We start from the raw sequence: 26,562 nt of genomic DNA on the forward strand, positions 1-26,562 counted from the left end.
ACAAGGAAGAGATAATACACACTGAAATTCATAAATTTTTAGGTAACACCAACTTTTCTGGATAATAAAATGCGAAACAGAAAAAATGGTACCTACACAGATAATCAAAAATGTGAAAGGTGAGTTTAACATAAGTATATATTAAGAATCTAAAAAAAAAAAAGATACTATTTCAACTATTATTTATGAACCCACAAATATTTTCCCAGGATAATGCTACAGAAAGCAAAAGGAATATTGAGATTCAAGATAAAGGAGAATTTAGATAAAAATTTAACAGAAAGTTTGACAATACCCTTACTTAAAGCTACGATGCACCATAAATTTGAAAGAAAATTAAAGCAACAGGATGAAGAGACATTAAGTCAACTATCAACTTGTTACTTAGCTCGAAATTCATTACTGCCAATCTATAAAAACGAATCTGGGCCCTTTAAATATTTTTTCCTTTGCCAGGTGGCATGATACAAGATTTGTCTATCTGAGGACAATGGATAGCACTGAAGAGGAAGATGCTCTCCTTCTGGCTCAGCTTTCATAATTTTCTGCAGTGTCACAAGTCCACAAGTCATAGCTTTCAACATACATTTTGTCCAGTTCTCAATTCAGGCAGCAGGACTATATCCAAGAGCCCTAGACAACTCAAGTCTGCATCCCATCACCTTCTGACCAAGTTTGTCCTTCCTTGGATATGCTCCCATAACCCTAGATTTCCCTTCAGATTTGCTATCTACCTTTAAAAAGTTACTTTCCTATTATTGCTTAATAATTTCTGTATTAAATGTCTCCTGTTTAAATTACTGTGTAATGGAAGATCATTCTCTTTGGATTTCTTGATATTCCTGCACTATTAGGGCCTTCTGAGCAAGGGAAATTGATAAATTATAATAAAGGTAAGTCTCCCTTTCTGGAGACATTTTAGGATCATAAAAAATTTCCCTCTTCTTTCCAGAGATTTGCTTTTAGCTTATATTTAGAGTAATACTCCTAGAGATACTTCTCCCTTTCCCTAGTGATAATCTGTTTTAATTCCAGAGTAAAGACACGGGTGTGTGTGGGCGTGTATGCAGTTTTTTATATTTACAAATACACACATACAAACTTTAAAGCATAATCAATCCAAATGTTACTATAATACTGATTACCTTTCTATGGTAATGTTCTTAATTAAAAATATTATTATTGCAATTAAATTATTTTAGAAAATCATAATGACCCTATAATTGAAATCCCTTGGTTAATATACAATAAAGTATTATTTTTTCCAGTGGAAACGAACTTAAAACCCACTGTCCCCCAAAAGGTAATGGAAAAGATACAGATTCAAACTAATTTTGCCAAATACACTAATATGAGGTTATTATTATAAAATTAACATTAAAATTAATGCCAAAGATAGCAACTACATTTTAATTTGGAGAGATGAATATAGATATTCCTTTTTCCTATCAGGGTTTTTGGGGTTAAGATTTTTATTTATTTATTTGACAGACAGAGATAACAAGTAGGCAGAGAGACAGGCAGAGAGGGGGAAGCAGGCTCCCTGCCAAACAGAGAGCTTCAAGGGGGTATAGCTCAGGGGTAGAGCATTTGACTGCAGAGAGCTTCGATCCCAGGACCCCGGGATCATGACCTGAGCGGAAGGCAGAGGCTTTAACCCACTGAGCCACCCAGGTGCCCTCCCATCAGGTTTTATTAGGCTAGTGTGTTTTTGAAAAAAAAAATACACAGATTTTAGTGGTAACTATCCTTATTAAGAGTACTGACTGACATTTTTAATTAGCCAAACAGGTAAAATTTACCATAAAGCAACAGTAAACTGTTTAAGCTGTATAAACATGTATATTTCTTTTCTGGCAGCAAATATATCTTTAGGGGAAAATTAAATAAACCACAGAGGACAAAATTCTCTGTTAAGCTATCTTTCATTGAGATGAAAAGAAAAACTCAGTAAACATTTATTCATCAGGTAGTTCCCACTGTGATGAGTTTAAATAACAATTTATTTCTTACTGAAACAATGCATCTTTCAGGTTTTATAACTGTTCCAATTATTACAGTTACATAACAAACTACCTCGAACTTAATGGCATAAAGCAAAACCCATTTCACAGATTCTGTGAAACAGGAATTCATAAAGGGCACATTGAGGAGGGTTTTTCTGTTCCACAAGGTTTGGGGCCTCAATGTAAAGTTTCAAAGGATAGGGGTGTATCTCCAAGAGTGACTACATAGCAGGGGCTGGCATCATCTGAATCATCTGATGGTTCTGGTAATTGGCCTCAAAGGACTTGAAGGTTATGAATGCCAACCTGACACCTGAGGCCCCTCCACATGGCATGGTTTCCTCACAGAATGGCAACTACAGGGTCAGACTTTTCCAAAGCTCCAAGCAGACTGGTATTCCCACAAACAAGGTGAAAGCAACACTGTGTTTTACTACCAAATCTAGGAAATGACACAGCACTTCTGGTGCATTCTATTGGTTACAAGTGAGTCACAAGCATGCCCATATTCAGCAGTAAGAGAACTCCCCAACTCTCAATGGGGAATGGCAAGTTCTAGAAGAATATATGGGGGGCAAGAGGTATTGTTGTGGCCAGCTTTGGAAAACATAATCTACTATAATTATATTTACTAAACTGATTTGGTTAAAATAATACAACCAACAGCATTAAATCCTTTGAATGTTTTACCACTGAACACAAGGTACAGTTTCCCCCAAAATGACTGTATGCTCAGCTTTGGAAACAGAAATTAAAATTTATATGGTTATTATCTTATTAATATTTATGAAAAAGGATTATTATTACTATCTATATCTTAGTAGATAAGAAAGTTCAATTTGAAAGCTGAAAAACTTACTTAGAAAGGTAGTGCCAGGAGTGCCTGGGTGGCTCAGTGGGTTAAACCCTCTGCCTTCGGCTCAGGTCATAAGCCCAGGGTCCTGAGATCAAGCCCCGCATCTGGCTCTCTGCTCAGCGCAGAGCCTGCTTCCCTTCCTCTCTCTCTCTGCCTGGCTCTCTACCTCCTTGTGATCTCTGTCTGTTAAATAAATAAATAAATAAAATCTGTAAAAAAAAAAAAAAAAAAAAAAGATAGTGCCAAAGGTGAGATAAATCCAGACATGTGTGTCTTCAACACCTAGGTTCTTTCCACTGGACAGGCAGCCCACATATTACCATGTTAAATGAAATTCATGCAGATTTCATGAAAATCAGAGCTGTGCAAAGTGAAGTCTACCTAATTCTTGCTTTAGCGAGATGTAAACCCTTCAAGAATGAATTTATAACCCAACCATGTTACATAGTTGTACTAGCTAACTGCCTATGTATGTGAATGTGTGCAGCAAAATAAAGAAAAAAAAAGGGTTGGTTGGGAAGGGAGGGGAATCACAATGAAATGTAGCAGAGGCAGCCTCTGCCCTTGTATCTCAAGGTTAATAACAATGCTGGGTACATACTCTAGCTTCCATTAAATGTTTAAATAGATAAATAAGTTTTAAGAACTACTTTCTTGATCATTTCAAGTAATGAGCACCTGAATATTCCTGAGAAGCTATACTAGGGCTGAAATGGTACATATGATGTTTTCTCTCATTAAAATTCTTGGGGCTCTTGTTTTTTCTTTCAAGAATCCAAATTACACCCTTATCTGTTTCTATTAGTCATTTCTTTAATGTTATCTTCCAGTTAGAGGTTCTAAACTTTTCAAAAGCAGAAACTGTCACCACTTGCATTACTTGTCACTTTCTGTAATGCATAATATGATAGTCCTATGTTTCTTGTTTCTGATCTGACTAATGATGTTTTATACAAACCATATAGAACCAGAAATGTGACAGTTTTATTGTTTCTTGGAGCTTCACACCACTCTTGCCAAAAATGCATTCTTACAACCAAAGCAAATTAAGTTAGTCAGCATTAATCCTACCTTTATTGTAATTGGTTTTGTTTTTGAAGCCAATTATATACTTTTAAAAGTAAACTAACATTTCTATTTCTGTAAAACAAATATTTCAATGTAAAATTTTTTTTTAAGATTTTATTTATTTGAGAGAGAGAGAGAGCACAAGTAGGGAGGAGGGGGAGGGGGAAAGAGAGAAGGAGAGGCAGGCTCCCTGCTGAGCAGGGAACCTAATGTGGGACTCAATCCCAGGACCCTGGGATCATGACCTGAGTCAAAGGCAACCCCTTACCCAACTGAGCCACCCAGGCGCCTCTAAGTTTTGTTTGTTTATAATGATCAGTCTCATCTCTTATAATGGAGTTACTTGAGGAATCTTCAAATGGAATATTTTTCAAAAGAACTAAAGGAAATAATTTTTATTTTTTTATCAATTTCTTGTTAAAAACAATCTCAGATGGTGTTAGTTCACAGTTTTGAAAGCATTTTTTTGTTAAAGTTCCATGATTCCTGGTTGTTGTTTTCTGACTATAAAAATCAACCCCCCACCCATAAGTTAGGAGAACTTACTAGTTATTTGAAATTATTTTATATAATTCTTTTCTACATAATTTATAATTTAACTTGTTTTATATTCTTTAAAATTATAGAATTCTATGTAATTTATTTTATATAATTGGTTTAAATATATAATCCTTGTAAGTTAGAAAATGCTTTCTAATATACACAAGAAAATGATGCTTTCTACAAACAATCTAGCAGCCCTATTGCACTTTGATGACTCTTTAAAAATGCCATACCATCATTCTGCCTAGAAAGGCACCATCACACACACACCCCTTCCAAAAAATAGGGGGAAAAATACAATGATCTGGGTTTGGGAGGTGGTCAGTCTTAAAATAAGTGAGTGTAAAGGTTTGCACATTATAATTTGTATTAGTTCTTAATGAAATTAGTTCTCTATGAAAAGGGGCTCTTTCCCCCCTTCCATTTTTAATCGAAATCTATTATTTGGTTTTTATTCAATAATAATGATAGTATTTGAAGAATACAGATGAAAAAGGGATTTAAAAGAGCTTAAGTAACTGGCCAAAGGCTATACTACAGAATTAATTTATGAAAGAGGAGAGATTCTATCCTCTACCTCTTCAATTTCATTTTTTTTTTAAAGACTTTATTTATTTGACAGAAAGAGATCGTAAGTGGGGGGGGGGGTGCATGTGCCCTGCTGAGCAGGGAGCCCAATGCGGGGCCCAATCCCAGGACCCTGAGATCATGACCTGAGCCGAAGGCAGAGGCTTAACCCACTGAGCCACCCAGATGCCCCTCTCTTCAAGTTCTTATATAATTCTGATCAATTACAGATTTGGTTTAATTATGATTGATGAGAATATTATGTATCACAGATATTGGCTTTGCTCTTGACTACTTACATGACAATTTTTGCAGTAATTAATTTTGAACTAAATTTATTAACTTTGAAAAAGTAATGTAAGTTCCATTTTACCACAATTTTGAACACAATTATAGCTTTTGAATTACTAAAGACTTAACAGAAATCTCATAGATTGAAATTCAAATATTTGTAAGAGCCATATGGCACATTAACAAAAGCTAAAAATCAGATGATCATCTCAGTAGATGCAGAAAAAGCATTTGTCAAAATTCAACATCCATTCATGATAAAAACTCTCAACAAAGTGGAGTTACAGAGAACATAACCACCTGCATTATTTAACATAATCTGGCCATATAGGGGGAACGCCTGGGTAGCTCAGTTGGTTGAGTGTCCGACTCTGGATCTCAGCTCAGGTCTTGATCTCACAGTTGTGCATTCTAGCTCCGCAATGGGTTCCACCTACTTAAATTAAAAAAAAAAAAAAAAAAAGAGGCCATATATGAAAACCTACAGCTAACATCATACCCCACCGTGAAAAATTGAGAGCTGAGAGCTTTCCCTCTAAAGTTCAGACAAGACAAGTATCAAGTATCAATACATACTTGCCACTTTTATTCAACATAGTACTGAGAGTCCTAGCCACAGTAACCAGACAAGAAAAAAAGAAAGAGCATGCATTTTGGTAAGGGAGAAATTAAACTGTCAGTATTCACAGATGATATACTAATATGTAAAAAACCTTAAAGACCCCCCCAAATTAATAAATGAATAGAATAAATTAAAAAATGAATAGAAATAATAAATGAATAAACAGAAGTAATAAATGAATAAGTTGCAAAACAGAAAATTAATACCCAGAAACTTGTACATTTCTATACCTAGTAAGGAAGCTGCAGAAAAAGAAATTTAGAAAACAATTCCATTTACACTTGCACCAAAAACAACAAAACACTTAGGAAGAAACTTAATCAAGGAAGTGAAAGATCTGTACTCTGGAAACTATAAAGCACTGATAGAAGAAATTGAAGATGACATAAACAAATGGAAAGATAATCCATGCTCATGGATTCGAAGAATTAATATTGCTAAAGTATCCATACTACCCAAAGCAATCTACGGATTCAGTGCAACCCCTATTAAACTACCATCAGCATTTTTTATAGAACTAGAACAAATAATCCTAAAATTAGTATGGAATAGAAGACTCTGAATAGCCAAAATAATCTTCAGAAAGAACAAAGCTGGAGGTATCATAATTCCAGATTTCAAGATACACTACAAAGTTACATGAAAGAAAACAGTGTGGCACTAGCATAAAAATAGATCAATGGAAAAAAATAGAAATCCCAGAAATAAACCCACAATATGATCAGTTAATATCATATGTTATATATTATTATATATTATATAGTCAATCTATGACAAAAACGGAAAGAACTTACAATGAGGAAAAAACAGTCTTTTCTAGAAATAGTGCTAGGAAAAATGAAGAGCTACAGGCAAAAGAATGAAACTAGGGCACCTTTCTAACACCATACACAAAAATAAACTCAAAATTGATTAAGGACCTAAATATGAGACCTGAAACCATGAAAGCTCTAGAAGATCATGAGGAATATTATCTTTGATATTGACCACAGCAACATTTTTCTAGATACCTCACCTAAGGCAAGGGTAACAAAAGCAAAAATAAACAATTGGGACTACATTAAAATAAAAAGCTTTTACACAGTGAAGGAAACCATCAACAAAACAAAAAGATAATCTACTGAATGGTAAAAAATACTTGTAAATGATATGTAAGGATTTAATATTCAAAATATACAAAGAACTTATACAACTCAACACCAAAAAACAAATAATCCAATTAAAAACTGGGCAGAAGAAATACACATTTCTCCAAAGATGGCCAATAGACACATGAAAAGATGCTCAACATCACTAACCACTAGGGAAATGCAAATCAAAACCACAATGAAATATCACCTTATCTGTCAGAAAGGTTAAAATAAAAATCTCAAGAAATAATGAGTGTTGGCAAGGATGTGGAGAAAAAACAACCCCTGTGCCGTATTGGCAGGAATATAAATTGGGACAGCCACTATAGGACTACGGTATGGAGGTACCTCAAAAACTTTAAAAATAGAAATATCATAAAATCCAATAATTCCACTATTGGGTATTTACCCAATGAACACAAAAATGTTATTTTTGAAAAGATATACACACCCCTATGTTTACTGCAGGATTTACAAGTCAAGATATGGAAGCAACCTAAATGTTCATGGATAGATGAATGCATAGGGAAGATGTGGTGTGTGTACACACACACACACACACACACACACACACACACACAAAACCACACACGAGTATCATGCAGCCATAAAAAAGAAAAAGAGGAGATCTTGCCATTTTTGACCACATGGACGGACCAACCTATAGTGTGAGTGTAAGGGCCTATTTAGCCAGAGCGATACCATCCCGTTAAACAGTGATTTTGTTTATGTAGTAAAACTTAAACTGACCCTGCCCCACCTCCCCCCAGGGGAACTTACTTAAAAGCAAGTCCAGGGCTTGCTTTTAAGTAAGCAGTCCCAGGTAACAAAGCCCAAATACAAGGGCATGTCAGGTCAGGTGGAGATAACAGCCCCAGTGCAGGGGTGATTCGGGTCAGGTGGAGACATCCAAGCAGTAGAGCGGCATACTGTCTCCCTAGCTACCAAGGAGTGTGGGCCCCACCTTTTGGGTGCCAATTCTGACCAAGGTGATAGGCTAGTTCAAATAGCTACTACAGGGTAAATTGTAATTCAATTGGCCACCTGTGTGTGACCTAGCATGACTGTGCAGCTTTCTCTGTGTGTTACAATCTCACTGGCCACCTATGTGTGGCCAGGCCCAACCACATGGTCTTTGCTCTATAAAAGTTAGTCTGTAAGGCAGGGAGGGGTTGCCTCTTTGTAAGAGACAGCCCCGATCGGTCAGTTTGATTCTCCTTTTTATTTGCCGCGAAATAAAGCTTGCTTGACCTTCGCTTTTTATCAGTCTCGCTCCTCCCCCATTATTGGGGGACCCAACAGTGAGTCCACTGTATTGTTTTCAATACAGTACAGCACTGTAAATATATGTTCTCTTATGATTTTCTTAATTAACATTTTACTTTTTCTAGCTTATCTTAAAAGAAAACAGTATGCAATATATATAAAATACTGTTATATATAATATATATATAACATACATATAAGAATGTATGTTACTCTACTGTTCTCAGTAAGACTTCAACAGTAGGTTATTAGTAGTCAAGTTTTCAGGAGACTCAAACATTACATGTGGATTTTTTTACTCTGTGGGAGGTACATCCCACTAACTCCCATGTTGCTCAAGGGCCAACCATATCTAGATAAAAATCTAATTTCTGATTTCTTTTAAAAGTCCCCAAATCTTTCCCTAGGCTTTCCCTTCCCTAGGCTCATATTCCTACATGGCAAAATGGTTATAGTTGAGTAGGGAATCCCTCTTTTAGGTTAGGCTCATATCCTCCAGTTTGCCATAGTCCCACCATTTCATGTTGTATCTCCAACTGAGACCCAGTGTTAGTTGCCATCTTACTACAGTAGAGAAATATTTTCTCACTTTTGTCTTTTACCAAAGGTCAGAAAATGAAAGACATTTTCAAAAAAAAAAAAAGGGAGAAAGCCTATATCTTTATGGAAATAAAAAAATATTTTTTTATTTAATATGTTGGGGGGGATGCACCTGTGTCAAAAGATTACCATTTAACCCTCCTTAATCATATAATTTCTTCTGCCTACTTGTGATCTCTGTGCAGTCAAATGTTAAAAGAAGAAGATCTCAATGCATACACAAATTTGCAACAGATATATTTTGCAAGCTCAAGCTATGGTTACAGCAGTGTTTTTCAGACCTCATTTCAAATGCAAAAGAAACTTCTATACATCAAAAATACACTTTACCAAGCAACTGAGGAGCTTCTACCTTTCTGTCAGAAGCAGTTAACCTGCAATGTAGTAGCATGCTAAATAGCAAGTATCAAGAGAATAAGAATCTAAAAGAATTCTATAAATTCCTTTTATAGAAATGAATATGCTCATTAATAAAATCATATGCTCATGACTGATAACAGTATTTGGCAGTATCTATCTGTGTAAAAACATGTTTCAAAGACAAAATCCATTAAATCACATTACAGATCTGTATTAACAAATAACATCTGGATCAATTCTGATGATACGGTAACTCTGAATACCAATTAAGTGAAATGCTATCTGAAAAACAGAATTATAATATTTTCATTAGTAGATCTGTATTGCAATAACTTGTGTTCACTTGATGTCATACTTTGAATTCAGTCAACAACAAAATATTTGTGGATATTTGTTTCCTTTCATCATATATTTCTCTCTTTGTATGTAATATCTTTGATTTTGCCTATTGGCCTACAAAGCCTAAAATATTTAGCATCTGGCCCTTTATGTAAAAAGCCTACAAACCTATGCTCTATAGCGATGCTATTGAAAGTGCAACATCATCTGCCAATGTCTTGACAAAGCAAATTCTCAGCCCACCCAACACCTATAGAATCAAAATTTCTGAGGGTGGGGCCTAGTAATTTTTTCTTTTTAAAAAACGCTACATGATTCTTAAGTAAGCTAGAGTCTGAGAATCACTGCTCTGAACAGGATTTTAGAGACTTAGTTCTCTTCCCCTGCATAAATTATCTGATTCTGTGAATCAGTAAAATGGGGACAGTGTCATCTACTTCACAGAATTGTTGAAAAGATTAAATTAAAGCATTAACATAATTGACATCAATAATTCTTATTAAATGATAATAGTAATTATTAATTCATTGGTGTAGTAAAACCCTCTTGTACCAGCCCATGAGACATGATTATTAAATTTTCAGGAATTTTATGAAGCAACTATTAAAACAGCCATTACTAACCTAATAAGCCTAAATAAGTTATGTTAAAAAAAGGTATTAATACTCAAACTCATAACTACTTAATTATTTTACTACATTTCACTATTATCTGTATCTATATGATGGATCTACTATATAATGGTTTACTGCAGCTCATCTTTTCCTAACTATACATTCACAGGATATCAACAACCTCCACAAATCAGGGCTTTTTTGGAGAAGGGCTTTTGGTTAAACATTAACCATCACACTTCTAGTTAATCATTATTAAAAACTGCATGATGAATTTCATTTTGAACTGAATGAGTCTGAATTAACTATGCATGTAGAAATATTTAATAATCACCTAGATAAAAAGATAGCCCATACATGTATATGTGCCTACATATTTATTTTTTAAATATTTAATTTATTTATTTATTTGACAGAGATCCACAAGTAGGCAGAGAAGCAGGCAGAGAGAGAGGAGGAAGCAGGCTCCCTGATGAGCAGAGAGCCTGATGTGGGGCTCCATCCCAGGACCCCGGGATCATGACCTGAGCTGAAGGCAGAGGCTGTAACCCACTGAGCCACCCAGGCGCCCCTGTGCCTACATTTATTATTGTCCATACATGTATTATATAAAGTGCCTACGTATAGCCCAAACATTATATATAGTGCCTACATATTATATATAACATATGTAGTAACCTATATTGTTAAAAGTATGCCTACATATACTATAAGTATACTATAAGTATAGTATATGTATGCCTATACTGACTACATATATAGTATATACACGCATGCATATTTAATAATATATATAAACACATATAGTATATGTAGGGACTAATAGCATATATATAGTAGTTGAAGTCATAAATATGGACAAAATTAAGCAAAAATAGCCTTTAGAGCAGAGGACAGATACAGAGCTCATACGGAAAAAATTCATTTTCTGTACAAAAAGTTGGTTGGAAGGACTTTGGAGTTTGTAAGCTACAGCTCAATTTAACACTTCCATTTATCACTATCCTAATTCTCACTTTTAACTTCCAGCAACAAAAGTTTCTCAGCAGCAGGCAGAGAAAGAGGGGGAAGCAGGTTCCCTGCTGAGCAGAGAGCTCAATGTGGGCTCAATCCCAAGATTCCGAGATCATGACTTGAGCCAAAGCCAGATGCTTAACCCACTGAGCCACCAAGGCACTCCTAAAAATTTGGGTAATTCTTATGGCCACTGCTCGTGCCACTAATAACACCAGAATTGCCCAAATTCAGGTGACCTGGAATCTCTGAAGAGGAAAGCCACACTATTTTCCCCAAAGGCACCCAGAAACTTCCACCGTGAAAGTTAAAACCTAACAGTTCTCAAAATGAATTCGCGCTATCCTAACTTCCCATATAGTAGTACTAGAGACTTCAAAATATGACTCTACCAAAGATAGTGAATTTAACCCTTTTCCCATCTGAAAAAAAAATAGGTATATGGGACAAAGATATAATGCCAACATAAGGAAAATTGCTGAACTAGGCAATCTGTTATTTATGCTCTTCAAAATAATAAATTTGATTGATTACCACTTTACCAAAAAAAATGTATCACTCTAATTCACAAAAAAAAAAAAGAAACAAGTAAAAGTACTATTTTCTAAATTTATCTGTGAAACCATTCCTGAACTTAAAAATAAAAGAGGGGGGAAAATTTCTCTATAAAGCTAATATATATTTATAGAGAAAAAAAAAAAACTCCAGGAATTAAGAGTATAGTAAGAGGCATAAATATAACTAGAGAAATCCCATATTCACAAAATCTAATAGTAAATAAAAAGTAATAAAACCATTCATCAGTAAAGAGTGTATTTTAGGTAAAATGCCATGTAAAATTATAAAACCATTTCTAAGCTCACTCTGCACGACAGATTTTGCAAGCATAAAAAGTATACTATACTAAGACATAATGGCATAAAAAACCGAACGTCAAAGAAATGTGAAGCACTATGGTGAAATTACAAATTATTCTCAGGCAAGAAAATAGCATGTGTCATTCCATGTAAAGTGCAATGTTTTAAAAATGTTTAAAGAAACCTATGCTTACTTAACATATCTTCAAATAGGTCAAGGGATAAAGCATAAATACATAGTGAATTTCTAGTTCCACTTACTTGTTACTCAGCCTCTACAACTGAACTCCATATCTACTATATCTTTTAAAGCTGCTTTTTAGAAAATATCCTGGGTAATATCCTAATCAAACCCTATCAACACAGGTCCTTTTCTCAGTCCTTACCACTCTGTCCCAAAGCAATGGACATTATTGACCATTTAGTCTTTAATGAAATTAGCCACAGGCCAATTCTAGTCTTTCACTCCTTCTCTTTCACTGTCTTTCACTGTCATTCAGTCTCATTCCATTCTTCTTCCCCAACAATGGGTCATTCCTCAAGATTCTTAACCTTGGACAAATTTTATTCTCTCTGTTGCCTCTCAGCCTCCAAACTAACTTGAAATATCATCTCAGGATATTTATGGATAACTTCCTATTCAAATCCTCTCTTAAAAGTTAAAATAACTATTTGTTAAATTTTTTTTTTACCTAGTTTTTACCTAAATATTTTCTTACCTAGTTTCAGCCAGTCAACAAATATTTACTGCATGGCTACTATGTGCCAGACACTAATGTTAAAAATGTATTCAAAACCTAATGAGAGTCCTTGTCATCAATGAGCAGAGAATCTAAATGTCCAACTCTTCAGGTCCAAAGTTGACTGTTCATGTTTCCTCTTCGAATGGATTAAATATATATTAATAGTTCTGCATTTTATTTATTGCCCAGGCGATACTGTATTTCTTTCTCAACTCTATATTCAATTGGTTGGCTAGTGAATCCTGTTCTTCATTTGCAACATTCTATTTCCACTTCTATAGCCTAGTTCTGGTTGGTAAATATTTCCATCCAAACTACAACAAACACCTTCTGAAGTGTTCTCTATTTTTTCATCTAACCCATCCTTCAATCAATTAACAGATTAATTTTCTAAACCACAGATGTGATCCATCACTTAACTGCATAAAAATGTTTCATAGTCCCTCAACAGACAAGTCAAAGTCCAAAAAACCTCAACTTAGCATTTAAGGTCCTCCATTATCTGGTCTTTACCTACAAATACTTTTTTTTTCTCTGACACCCACTCTTACCTTACCTCTTGCTCCAGCCAAACATGGCTATTTAATCATCCTTGAGTGGTGTCTATCTCTATGTCTTCATTTGTGCAATACCTCTCCTGCTAACCCCATCCTAACAGTCTCCATTCATTTCTACCTTTCAAAAGCTTAACCAACCTTTCATTCAAATAACATCCCTCTTCTAAAACCTCTCCGTGCCCTGAATCTATAATATATGTAAAGGTCTTTTATATCACTTATACTTTATTTCTATTACAGCTATCTGTGTATGTATCATATTGTTCCTATTAAGGTTATATGCAACTTGAAGTATGAATGTCTTATCTCTGTCCTCCTACAATTCATTGTACATGGGTGATATTCAATAAATATTAAGTACATAGTGAATTTATGATAAAATATGTATTATAGCCATGGCCCATAAGACAATACAGAAAGTTTTCTTCACTTTCTTACAGAGAGAAATCACTGCCATGAGAATATTTTTTTTAATCACCTTATTTATTTCTTAGAAAGACTTTAAAAAGTGATTTCTTTCCCACCATCAGTCAGGATACCTCTTATGTATGTATCAATTGTTATAACTTCCTTGGCTCCAAATATGAAACTGCTTCACAAGGTTTCAATTTTATGTTATTGCATATACCTAGTAATCAAACACTAAACCTCCTTACCATGGAAGACAGCAGTGCAGAAGGAAATGGTTTGTCTAGAGGCTACCCCAAAACCCATACCTCTAAGACAACCCAACTTTCATTTCTTTTTTTTTTTTTTAGTAAGAAGAGGACTTGTAGTATAATTATACTTCTCTGTTCCCAATTCCTCCAAACCTCCATAATTATCTACCAACCTGAATGTTCAGAGCCAATACTTTCAGGTTCATAATTGAAAATAATAGATAGGTTTTAAGTTCAGCAGTGAACTCACCAAAGATTTATTGAATATCTACCATGTAGAAAGCACTATGGGGTACACAAAAATTAGTTAAGACATAATTCACATCTTCGGGAACTCATTACTAAATGCACATCACACACACATAAACAACTCCATTATAAGGCAGATTATGTAAGTGCTAAAAAGCTTCCAACAAGGTACAGAGTGTTATGAGGAGACTGATTTAATCAGAGTATCTGAGAAGCTTCATATGAGAGATGGGTTTCTATCTGAACATTCTTTGAAATCAAGCAATAACATTCAAGATTTTGAAGATCAGTTATTTTTAAATAAATAATTTTAAGTATTTTCATTCTTAAGTATTGCAAAAGAACTGAATTTTTTCTACTGAAAAGATTCTGACTCAACATGTAAGTTAAAATTTTATTTAAATGGATTTTTTAGCTCACCTTGAAATATGGGTAAATGTATTTTACAGGCCAAACTTGTGGCAGGTAAATAAGGAGAAAAAATTTGTATGTTCAGGGAAAATTCACAATGTGTTCAATAACCTGAATTAAATTTAAAATTCTACTATTTAAAATTCTACTCCTAGAGAAAAGCTAGGTCCGTATGGGTCACCCAATTTTACATTAAAAGGGGGGGGGGGCTGAACTGAAAATAAAGTTCAGGGCCATAGATTCATTTTTCATTCATACCACCTCCTCCTCCAACACTAGCCTCTTCCCATTCATTATATGGCCAAACGTCTGAAACAGAGCTTGGAGGATGTGCTTTTCCAGTAAGCTCCATCGACACCATTTCTAGATTTAGATACTTCCTTGAAGATTCTAAGTTGCCGTGACTGAACTCTAGACGTGTTGAGCACTGTATTGACAGATGAAAGAACCACACAGTCATTTTAGGCTTAAAATAACTTGCACGGAAGGGGTGGGAAAAGTCCGAGTTGACAGATGCCAAAGGAGCAAATTTTAAAAAGAGGAAATTATAACAGGAGTGGAAGCAAACTAGGAACATGTCGAAGTATAGTATTCCAAATCGCTACTATTAAAAAAAAAAAAAAAAGAAAAGAAATCGTCTTTTAATCACAGAACTCATCAGACGTTTTTGTAATTACTGAACTTAAAACTTCAGCAATATGTTATGAAAAAAATTTTAAGATAAATTAATTATATGTAGGCTTAGAAAATATATTCGGTTTTAAGTATCTCACCCAAAACAATTTCTTGAGATTAACCATGCATACAAAGCAACTAAAATCAGATTATGTAGATTAAGGCAGGGAAAGCTGGGAAAGAATAACTAACACGTAAGTTCGGTAACACGTTCCAGGGTGCGTTTCCTCCTACAGCAGACACGCGAAGGAACCGAAAAAACGGGTCGAGCACAGCAGTATTGCACACTGTAGTCGCCCAACACCAATTCAACAGCTAGCGGTTCTATCCCTCCCTCCTCACGTTCCTCGTGGCCTCTGACAAGTCATCCTCTCAACCTATGAGGCTGTCCGTTCTCCCCCATCAAAAATAATCTCCGTGCAGGTTGTACAATCGCCCTGACAAACTACTTGCTCTCACTTCCCCGCCTCGGGATGCACAGTCCTCAAGATGGGGAAAGGTCGCCCTGACAGGGAAGTTACGCGAAGTGGTCTCTCTCGCGGTGGGACCGAGCCTCTACACCAGCAGACGCCGGGGAAAGGAAGCGGGCGGCCTCCGGGGAAACGGGGATGGGGCAGAGGATGCTAGCCCGCGAGGCAGGCTCCGCGGTGCCGGGGCACCGGCTCGGGCAGGAAGAATGGAGGAGGGGAGGCGCGGCTGCGAGGTGCCCGAGAGCCGGGCGGCGGTCCGCCCCGCGGCCCGACCCCACCCCGCGCTCGGGACCCTCCCAGCCCGGGGACCGGCGTGCGTTCCGCGTGCGCCGACTCTCCCCGGACGAGGAGCCACTGTATTACACGCGTGGATTGGAGAAATCCGGCAACTTTGCACGAGAAATGCTTCCCACCCTGCAACACGCCGAGAAAGAGAAAAATGTCAGGCGATGACGGGGGAGGAAGGATGACTTACCCATGTTTCTCCCAGAGGGTGAGGAGCCAGCAGGGCGAGGCGAAGGTCTCTGGTGCGAGCGGCGCGGCGCTGTGTCCTCCCTCTACCTCAGTCTCTCCCGCAGCCAGGGAGGGACCCGCGGGGGGCGGCCGCCGGGGAGGAGCAGCTGCTGCTGCTGCTGCTGCTGCAGGCGGCGCGGCCGCGGCGGGGACGAGCGGCGGGGGGCGGGGCGGGGCGGGGCGGGGCGGGCGCAGCCTGCGGCGGGCGCGGCTCCGAGCGGGCGGGCGGCGGGGACGCCGAGCCGGCCTGAGGAGCGCCTGCCTAGACTCGCGGCCCGGGAGGGCCCCGCCCTCTCCACAGAGCATGCTCAGTGCCATTACCCCGTTCCCCCTCCCCCGCCCCCGAGGCCAGTGAATCTGAGCGTGCGGGTGGGCGTGTTTGCGGACCAGCTGCAGCCGCCGCGGAGCGGCTTGATGGCGACTGCCTGAGGTGCGGTGGATGGGCCGGAGAGAATACAGCGCGGATATACTGAGTCCCGAATGCTACTGGCTGGCTTGCCCCGGCTTGCTCCCCGACCCGCCAACCCACACCCGGAAAACGGGCCCGTGTTCATTACGGGACAACCCTCCTGTACAGGCGGGAATTTCCCGGAGGAGACGCTTGGGTGGGGGAAGCAGGGCGGACATCCTGAAACGGAGCTGGAATGGACGTATAGACGACGAAGCCAGTGCCTCTGGCAGATAGGTTCCTGGGGACGCCCGCTTTCCAAGCAGTCTGTGGGGCCGCTGGGCGGAGAGCAGGAGGGTGGTCGCTGGGCGGGCTATTAACCTCAGCGGGCTCAGCAGTGGGATAGTGGGGTTGTCTAGGCTGTGACTAGTTTAAAAACAGAGGCCTGAGCAGTCGAGAAAAGCGATCGCCCCAGGGTTTCCTCTAGGAGTGTGTTCTTAGAGAAGCGCGGCCTTCCATTCCCCGGAGAAGCCTGAAAGGCCATTTAACTAGGGTGCCCTCGGGCTCCTCCCTACCGGTCGGTGCACAGCTCCGCCCCACTCCCTTTGATGGTGGCGGGAACAGGGTTACCGAGACAGGAGAATGAAAGTCGGGCTGAGTAAGCGGCAGCCCCGCCCAGCCCGCCCGCCCGCCCGTCGGCCGGACGGCCGGAGTTTCCTCGGTCCGCCCGGCCGCGGCCGGTTCCCGGCGCCCCCCCCCCCCCAGCTGCGGGGAAAACTGAGCTCGGGCGCGCTCGGTGGACGGCGCACTCCTGACTGAGCATGCGCGCAGGCAAGGGGCTGGTTTTCGTTCCTCTGCCCTACGGGAGGAGGCTGCAGGAAACCCTGTTCTCAGTACCCTGCCTTGCTATGATCCCTGCCAGTTGTGGGGAGTCAGGTCGCTCTCCCCGGGCAGCAACGGCCGCGCTCCTGCGGGGGAGAGGGCCGCCGTCAGCAGTACAACCTGTGGAAGAGAGATGCTTTATAGCTGAAACCAGGTTGCTTTTCCCTTTCAACTTTTTGAATTCAATGCTGATAAAAGGCGCTTTCCGTCCCTTAAGCCGTGACCCTCTCTTAAGGTCAGATCAGTTACCGTTTTTGATACTATAAGCACAAAGGTCAGAAGTGCCTTGTAATTCTTTAAGCAGAGCAGATTTCCTGTGAGTCTTATAAAAACAAAAATGAAACGTGATAATTAAAAAGAGAGGTTTGGTGAAACAAGAAAATACAATTTTAATTACAGATGTCCAAGCCATTAGGTCTTTCTGATCCCTAAGACAATCAGGTACATCACTCATAACGCACTTTTTGCCTTTCCGTGATAGACGGATGTTTTTGTTGTTGGCCTTAAACTAATCTCACCTGCTAAATGAGTTCCCTAGGGCTGCCGGTAACTAAGTATCACTAAAGGTGTGGCTCAGAACAATAGAAATTGTCTCACAGTTCCAGAGGCCAGAAGTCTGAAATTAAAGTGTTGTCCGGGCCATCCTCCCTCTGAGAGCAACGAGGAAGGATCTCTTCCAAGCCTCTCCTAGCTTCTGATAGGTGGTTGGCTTGTAGTGGCATAACTCCACAATCTTCACACACGGCATGTCCAAATGTGGTGTCTTTTTTTAATAAGGATGCCAGTCATAGTAGATTAGGGGCCCAACTACTCTAGTATGACTTCACCTTCAATTATATCGACAATGACCCTATTTTCAAATAAGGTTAAATTCTGAGATACTGGGTGTTAGGTCTTAAACATATGAGTTTGCAGGGGACATGAGCAAATCCATAACATACCAATGCAGGTTACGCACATACACACCCCCACCATGTTCCACATTCATTTTGGACCTCTCCAGCTCACCATTGGTCCTTTTGTATTGCTGGTCTTCTTTTTTGTCTTTCTCATTAATCTCTTCCAGATTCTCAAATCTACTTGCTTCATTTTTCCTGTTACTTTCCTTTCTAATTCTGTATTAAAATAATTTCTAAGAGCACTTTCTATCTTTCATTTGGATGTACGAATTCAAACTAGCAAAAGCTGCTGAAGCAGCTTTGTGACCTCCCACCTGACACTAGTTTAAGTGCTTTATTTGTTCTGCTCCATTCTATAATCCATTTCCTCAGCACTCCTACTAATTAAAACCATAGGGCTGTCTAGGCATACTGCATACAGTGAGTCTCAAAGCACTGATACGATGGCAGTGAGACCCAATACTCAATTGTACATGTGGAAGTGGTTTAGTGTAACATCTACCCTTTTACACATAACACTAGTTCTCCTCACCTCACCTTTCTTCTCCTGTTTTAGAAATACGACCTTATTTCATATCTTTACTTTCTGCCTTCATCTTTTTATTCAAAAGTTAGTTGGATGAGGACTTCCCTATCTACCCATTTTATCTAAACCTTCAACACTCCCACTTCATATTCTGAATTCCATATTGATTTTTTTCCTTAGCACTTAACACTAAAATAATACATATTTTGCTATTAGTATTCACTCCAATTTAAATTTAAGCTCCCCAAAGGCAGAGATTTTTGTCTGCTTTATTTGCCATTGTATCCCCAGTGCTGGTACAGAGCTCGTATGCAGCAAGTGCTCAATAAAAATTTGTTGTATGAATTCTTTCAGAGTTTTTATCCTAAGAGATTGATGTTAATATTCTTTTTATAAACTCTAGTAAAATTAGATAATAAATATTTTTAGACAATATTAGACAATAAATATATATTTTTAAAAGATTTTATTTATTTATTTGACAGAGATCACAAGTAGGAAGAAAGGCAGGCAGTGGGGGGGGGAGCAGGCTCCCCGCTGAGCAGATAGCCCAACATGGGGTGCGATCCTGGAACCCCGAGATCACAACCCGAGCCGAAGGAAGAGGCCCAACCCACTGAGCCACTCAGGTGCTCCGACAATAAATATTTTTAATGATGATGATGATGACAGCTGCTATCTGTGTCATTTCTATGTTAAACTGTGAGTCTTCTGCTGGGTGGAGACTGGTCTTTGTACCAGTTTATTCACTCAGTGAATAGAGATTGACTGCCTACTATATTAGGCACTGTAGTAGGCACTAGTGATAAAAAAATAAACTACGGCCCCTGATCTCAAAAAGCTTACATATTAGAAAAATTGCTTTGAGGATACCTCTAATCACTGATTACATAAATAGCTAGAAAATATTCTCCAGATGTCACAGCTTTCCAGAAATAAATCTGCTAGTGTCCATGCGCAGGGTTAAGCAATAGTTAGGATTTCATTAGACCTGCTGCAAAATAAGAGAGGACATTCTGGCACAATGCAGAGGTTTTCACATTCTATCTAAAAGATGTATTAGGTATCACAAATGTATTTGTAAATGAAGGTTTTTTTGAAACTTGGCTCACAGTTCGGCAGATAGCTGTTGGACGTAGGGGAAGAAAGATCAAAGAAAATGTTTATTAGAAAAGCTCACAATCATTCTATTTTGGCAAGGTTTATAATATAACTTACCTCATTGATGCACATAACTGGCTAAGAATTTAAACTTCATAAAGAGGTTAAAAAATGACTTAAATTCTTTAAAGGAACTATACTAGGAGTGGCAGAGCAAGAGGAAGTTGGAACATAAGAGATAGAATGTTCTTTAAAAGAATAATAGGGAACTGATTGCCTCTCCTTCACCACAACGTTCTGAATATCATTTAAGGGAATCTCACTGGAGTAGTTAACTGAACTTTGCAGTGATAAAGAAATGAGTGGGCAGTGAATAATAGTCTTTTACCTAAACTCTAGTTTCAAAATACCTCTGTGAGCTTAGGCTAGTCTAGGTTTAAATAACAGAAATGTCTTAACCCCTGGCCCGTTGTAACCCTATCTGTCCCCCACTTAATATGTTAACCATTTTCTAAATATTATGAAATTAAAATTTTCTTTTTTCATAGTCTGCCACCTCAAACTGACACATATCTACATATTGCAAACAACTATAACCCTAGATTGTATGCATTTTTTAGATGGAACAAAGCACTACAACATCATCTGTTCTGAGCTCAGCACTATGCTAAGTGCTATAAGAGATAACAATAGGTGTTATCGTGTGAAACAGAAATAGGGAACAGTCCATTTTTAAAGTCTTTCCTATTAGAAAATCTCCTAAGTCTATGAGTGCTGACGTATTAAGAAAAAAAATTAGTCAAAGATGGCTTTATAAGGAGAGGCTATGGATGGATAGAATTTTTGTGGAGAGAGGTTGGAAGAAAGACATCTATTCCAAGAGAGCAAAACAGCATATGCTAAGGCATCGATATATCATATTTGTAAGACCATAAAAAAGGGTGCATATTGGGGCACAGTTAGAAATAAGACTAGAGATTTAGTATGAGGGACAGATCGTGAGGGTAAAAAAAGCCAAGCAAAGGAATTTAAACTTGATAAGGTAAGAAACAGGGAGTCATCGACACTTTCTGAGAAATGTAATAACATGATGAAAACAGTATAAGGGTAGGAAAAGAAGTAATAGGTTAAAGAAAGCAGTATTTGTTGACAGCATGTGCCATGCTTCCTAGGAATTAGGTACCACAAGTGTAAATAACACAGTTTTGTCTTGAGGAATGTGCAAGCACTTAATGGCTAGGGTGAGGTGTGGACAGATTTGGGGAAAGGGAAAAGGTCATGAAATAAAAGTAAACAAGAGGGATCAAATCTTATAAGGCCTTAATGGCTGAGATGAGGTATTGGATGTTATCCTGATAGTAGCAGGGAGTTACTGAAGGGTTTGAAAGTTTGAAGTTCAAAAATATCATAGTTAAATTTATATTGTAATAGTTGCAAAGTGGGAAGTGGCTAAGAACGAGGTCAAGACTGGAGACTGGGAAACTATTGTAATATTCTAGGTGTGAGCTGAACTAAAATAGAAGCAGTGGGGACAAAATAATGGACAGTCTTTTTTTTTTTTTTTTTTTTTTTTACTTTACTTATTTATTTGACGGAGAGAGGGATTACAAGTAGGCAGAGTGGCGGGCAGAGGGAGAGGGAGAAGCAGGCTGCCCACAGAGCAGAGAACCTAAAGCAGGGCTTGACCCCAGAACCCTGGGATCATGACCTGAGAGGAAAGCAGATGCTTAAATGACTGAGCCGCCCAGGCATCCCAGTAATGGATAGTCTTGAGAAATCCTAAGGAAGTGGTATTGGCTTGGTGACTAATTAGGTATTGTGTAGTTGCTTATTTTAAATAATATAACAGCACTCTGAATGAGGTATTATTATCTCAGCTCTACAGATGAAACATGTTCAGAGGTTAAGTAATTCAACTTAGGATCTTAACTAGTAAATAAAGGAAGCAGAAGTAAAATCTAAATCTCTCTGATTCTAGTTCTCACTGTAATGATACATAGATAAATGTGTTGAGGGAAAATACTTTATATTTTGTGTGACTTTGTCATATTAAAAAATAATACTTATAAAATATCTTTATCTGAAGATTGTCTTTTTCTTTATTGTCTATAAAATATATTTTTGTTCCCGTGTCTCTGAAATTTACAAATATGAAAGACAGAATCTGCATTACTCTAATATTTCATTTGTGAATATTTAACACAGCTACTTTTGATTAGGATATAGGCTCATTTATTCTTGAAATGATAATTAGCCGATTTTAATTTCAATTGGCTTTGCCATTCTATTGCATTTAAAAGGAGGGGTTAGAAGCTTGCTTTGCATCTAGGATTCCAAACCATAATATACAAGGATTTATTATAACTCTGTGTTTTTAGACTATTGGATAATTATGGGTAAATTTTGCTTCCTTTCCTTCTCTAAACTTTGAATTTAACTCAGTCTGTGAGAGTTCATTAACGAGATACAGGCTTAGAAAAGGATGAGGTCTCAGTTTACAGGCTCCTTACCCAGTCTACTCATCTCATTGTATGTTCCACATTTCACAATAATGGGAAAGTTATACCAAAGTAAAACAAATGGGTGGCTTCAGAGCACCTAGAGAACTGATTGTTGAATATAATGCCATAGAGGGAAAGTCCAAGATAAGAACCTCTAACAACCTCTGGCTGTGCTAGTTAATTTTGTCTTTTCAGGGAGTTCCCTTTGTCTCTCACTCTCAATTCTTTGGAAGAACTGTGAATTATATTTGTCAAGGGGAGAAACCATGAACTGCCTTTCAAATTTTAAGGACTTTTTTTTTCCCCATGGTGCTTGGTTCTGAAAGAGGCGTTTATCTCTATTGCCTAAAATTATCTCACTCTCTACCCCACCTACCCACATACACTCGTGGTCACCCACTTGCTTGAGAAATTCTCCAAGTCTTAAAACATTTCATTCCTCTAACCCTGTACTGGCCTAAGGCAAAAGTGAAAATAATTAACATTAATTCTGATGACCTTGGGATTATTTATGTGTCAGAAACTTCAGGTAGGGGCACCTGGGTGAGCTCAGTTAATTAAGCGTCTACCTTTGGCTCAGGTCATGATCCCAGAGGTTCTGGGATCAAGCCCCACATGGGGCTCCCTGCTTAGCAGGGGGCCTGCTTCTTCCTCTCTCTCAGTTGTTTCCCCTACTTGTGCGCTCTCTCTCTTTCTTTCTCTCTCTCAAATAAATAAAATCTCAAAAAAAAAAAAAAAAACAAAACCCAAAACACTCATATAATACTAACCTCTAATACTAACCCTATGAGTTAGGTATTTTAAAAATAAGGAAATGGAGAAATTTTGATTAATTTGCCTAATGTCATATGACCAAGAAAAGGTAGACCTGGAATTTGAACCAGGTCTGTTTGATTTCAAATGGTCTTCCATTTCATTACACTGCCTCATCTCAACCAGTTTCCTAAACCCTAATCTCACTTCCACTGTGACACTGCATGAGAAAGAAATACCTATATTTTGTTTTACCTACTTCTCTATACTGGCAAAGTTACCTGTCTGGTTTAGTTTTTATCTAGGAATAATTTCCGTTTCAGAAAATTAACTGAAGCTAATCTGAAGTAATCTATGCCAAAGGCTTATAATCATACTTTCCTTTTGTGAAACATATGAAAGCATTTTGAGAGTAGCCTTTTAAATAAAGTAATTCAAAAAGAGAACTTTGTCTTTTTTTTTTAAGATTATTTATTTATTTATTTGACAGAAATCACAAGTAGGCAGAGAGGCAGGCACAGAGAGAGGAGAGGCAGGCTCCCTGCCCAGCAGAGAGCCCGATGCAATCCCAGGACCCTGGGATCAGAGGACTTTGTCTTTTTTTAAAATATTTTATTTATTTATTTGACAGAGAAAGAGGTCACAAGTAGGCAGAGAGGCAGGCAGGAGGGGTGGGGGGTTGGGGGGGAAGCAGGCTCTGCTAAGCAAGGAAAGGGCTCGATCCCAGGACTGGATCATGACCTAGACCTAACTTAACAGTGACTGCATTGAATAGCAACCATGTGATTTTTTCATAGAGAGTTATGTCAAGAAAAGACTGAACTCTTAACTAGGTTCATGAACTGATTAAAGCATACAGCACATAATTAAAAGTTAGTGATTAGAGAACTAGTTAATAATAAGCTATCGAGTATACTCATATATACACATCACATATGTATCATTTACTAATATTAACTACTCAGGTGATACTACTCAGGTAGGTAGAATAAGCCCTAGCACCTGTAAATATGTTATTTTACATGGCAAAAGGGACTTTGCAGATGTGATTAAGTTAAAAACTGGCTCATGCAGACGTTAGAGAAGAAAAGCTTCATTGACCAGCATGTCTATTTACCTCCAGTTCACTAATAATTGATTCTTATAACTATGATCCTGAGGGGCTGCAAGATTCTGAAGTCTTAAAGGCTTTATAAAGTTTCCTTATATACTTGTATTTGTTTCCTATGGTTGCTGTAACCAAATTACCACAAAATTATTGACTTCAAACAACTCAGGTTTATTGTGTTATAGTTCTGGAGGTCAGAATCCCAAAACAGAGCTCACTAGGCTAAAATCAAGGTGTCCACAGGGCTGCATTCCTTTCTGTAGGCTCCAGAAGAAGATGTTTCCTTGCCTTTTCTATCTTCTAGAGGCTGTCCACAGTGCTTGCCTTGTGCTCCTTTCCAGCCAGCAATCACATCTTCTTCTACCCTCCTGCCTCTTTCTTTCCCTTATAAGGACCCTCATGTTATCTGGGGCCCTCCAGGATAATCCAGGATAATCTTCCTATCTCTTGATCCTTAACTTAATCACATCTGCAAAGTCCCTTTTGCCATGTAAAATAACATATTTACAGGTGCTAGGGATTTAGATATAGACATCTTGGTTGGGGGCGGGGCGGGGGGGGTGCTTATTCTACCTACCTGAGTAGTTAATATTAAACTTATATTAATATCACCTGAGTAGTTAATATTAAACTTACAGCAAATGTATAAAAATTAGTAAAAACCTATATGTGTAAATGATACATATGTGATGTGTATATATGAGTATACTCGATAGCTTATTATTAACTAGTTCTCTAATCATGCTGGAAAACAGACTTTTCTAACTTTTAATTATGTGCGTATGCTTTAATCAGTTCATGATTTTTGTCTTTCCCATTCCACTATCCAGATCCCCTTTATATGTTTTTTTTTTTTATTCCTTGCTAGAACCTAGTTAAGAGTTCAGTATGTATAAGTTCTTGATAAACATCATTGATTGATTCTTGTGTTCTTGACATAACCATCTCTCTAAGGCATTTGCACTTTCAAAATCCGATTTTTATGATAAACAAACCAATTCCCAGTTTTCTGGGAGCAAAACAATTATAGGAATATGAAAAAATCACATGGAAACTTATTGGAAATAACACTTTGTAATTATCAGATCAGCAAGCCAGATATTTATTCCAGGTTGCTATTTCAATGCAGTCACTTGTTATTCAACAAATACTTATTACTAGCCTACTGTGAGCTAAGACTTGGGGATATAGGAGTTAACAATGAAGACTTGTTTGGTGCCTAGGTGGCTCAGTAGGTTAAAGGTCTGCCTTCAGCTCAGGTCATGATCCCACAGTCCTGGGATCGAGTCCTGCATTGGCCTCCTTGCTCAGTGCAGAGCCTGCTTCTCCCTCTCCCTCTGTCCTTCCACCTTGGTGTGCTCTCTCGCTCGCTCTCTCTCTCTCACACACGTTTGCACGTGCTGTCTAATAATTTCTCTCTTTCTCTCTCGCTCATGTGTGCGCTCTAATAAATAAATAAGATCTTTAAAAGAAAAAAACAGTGAAGACTTGTTTCCTTGTTGAGCACATCTGAGTAAGGAGGACAAACAAGCAACTGAATAAACAAGCAAAACATAAACATGTGGTAAGTACCGTGAGAGAAGGGGATAAAGAGCTGTAGCAGACAAAAATGGCAGCGAGGAAGTCACTTTATGTAACACTGTATACGGAGGCCACTCTCCAAACAAGATAATCTGAGACCTGAAGATTGGAAGCAAATCATGCAAAAAACAGAGCAGGCAGGGGGAGCTGCAAGTGCAAAGATCCCGAAGAGGAAAATTGTGTCTGTGTTTTAGGAAGAGAAAAAAGACCAAAATAATTGAAGCATAATAAGTAGGGCAGAGTGACAAAAAAATGAAGTTGCAGAGGCAGTGAAAAGTCAAATAATGCAGAATTTGAGGTTTTAATCGGCACCAATAAATAAAAGCCCATTGTGTCATCCCAGAATTTAAAAATAAGTGAGGTCTAGGATTTAGGAGTCAGATTAGATGGAGATCAAACTAGCAGCTCTGTTA

At 38.2% G+C, this 26,562-nt stretch overlaps 1 protein-coding gene across 10 annotated transcripts in view; it reads right to left on the reverse strand.

Annotated features, from left to right (window-relative positions):
- Positions 1-17,500, reverse strand: part of RAP1GDS1 (Rap1 GTPase-GDP dissociation stimulator 1) — a 149,871-nt gene extending 132,371 nt beyond the window's left edge. For 6 of the 10 annotated variants that reach the window (XM_082729110.1, XM_082729111.1, XM_082729109.1 and 3 more), the window contains exon 1: positions 16,373-16,587. In XM_082729110.1, the coding sequence (XP_082585236.1) occupies positions 16,373-16,376 (4 nt within the window). In that variant the 5' untranslated portion in view covers positions 16,377-16,587. Of the gene's footprint in view, positions 1-16,372 lie in introns of all 10 variants that reach the window. The other 4 variants (XM_082729106.1, XM_082729104.1, XM_082729108.1 and 1 more) reach the window with 4 other exon arrangements.
- Between the last annotated feature and the right edge of the window lie 9,062 nt (positions 17,501-26,562).

The sequence above is a fragment of the Mustela nivalis genome, assembly GCF_964662115.1.
Source record: "Mustela nivalis genome assembly, chromosome: 4".
Lineage (NCBI taxonomy): Eukaryota > Metazoa > Chordata > Mammalia > Carnivora > Mustelidae > Mustela > Mustela nivalis.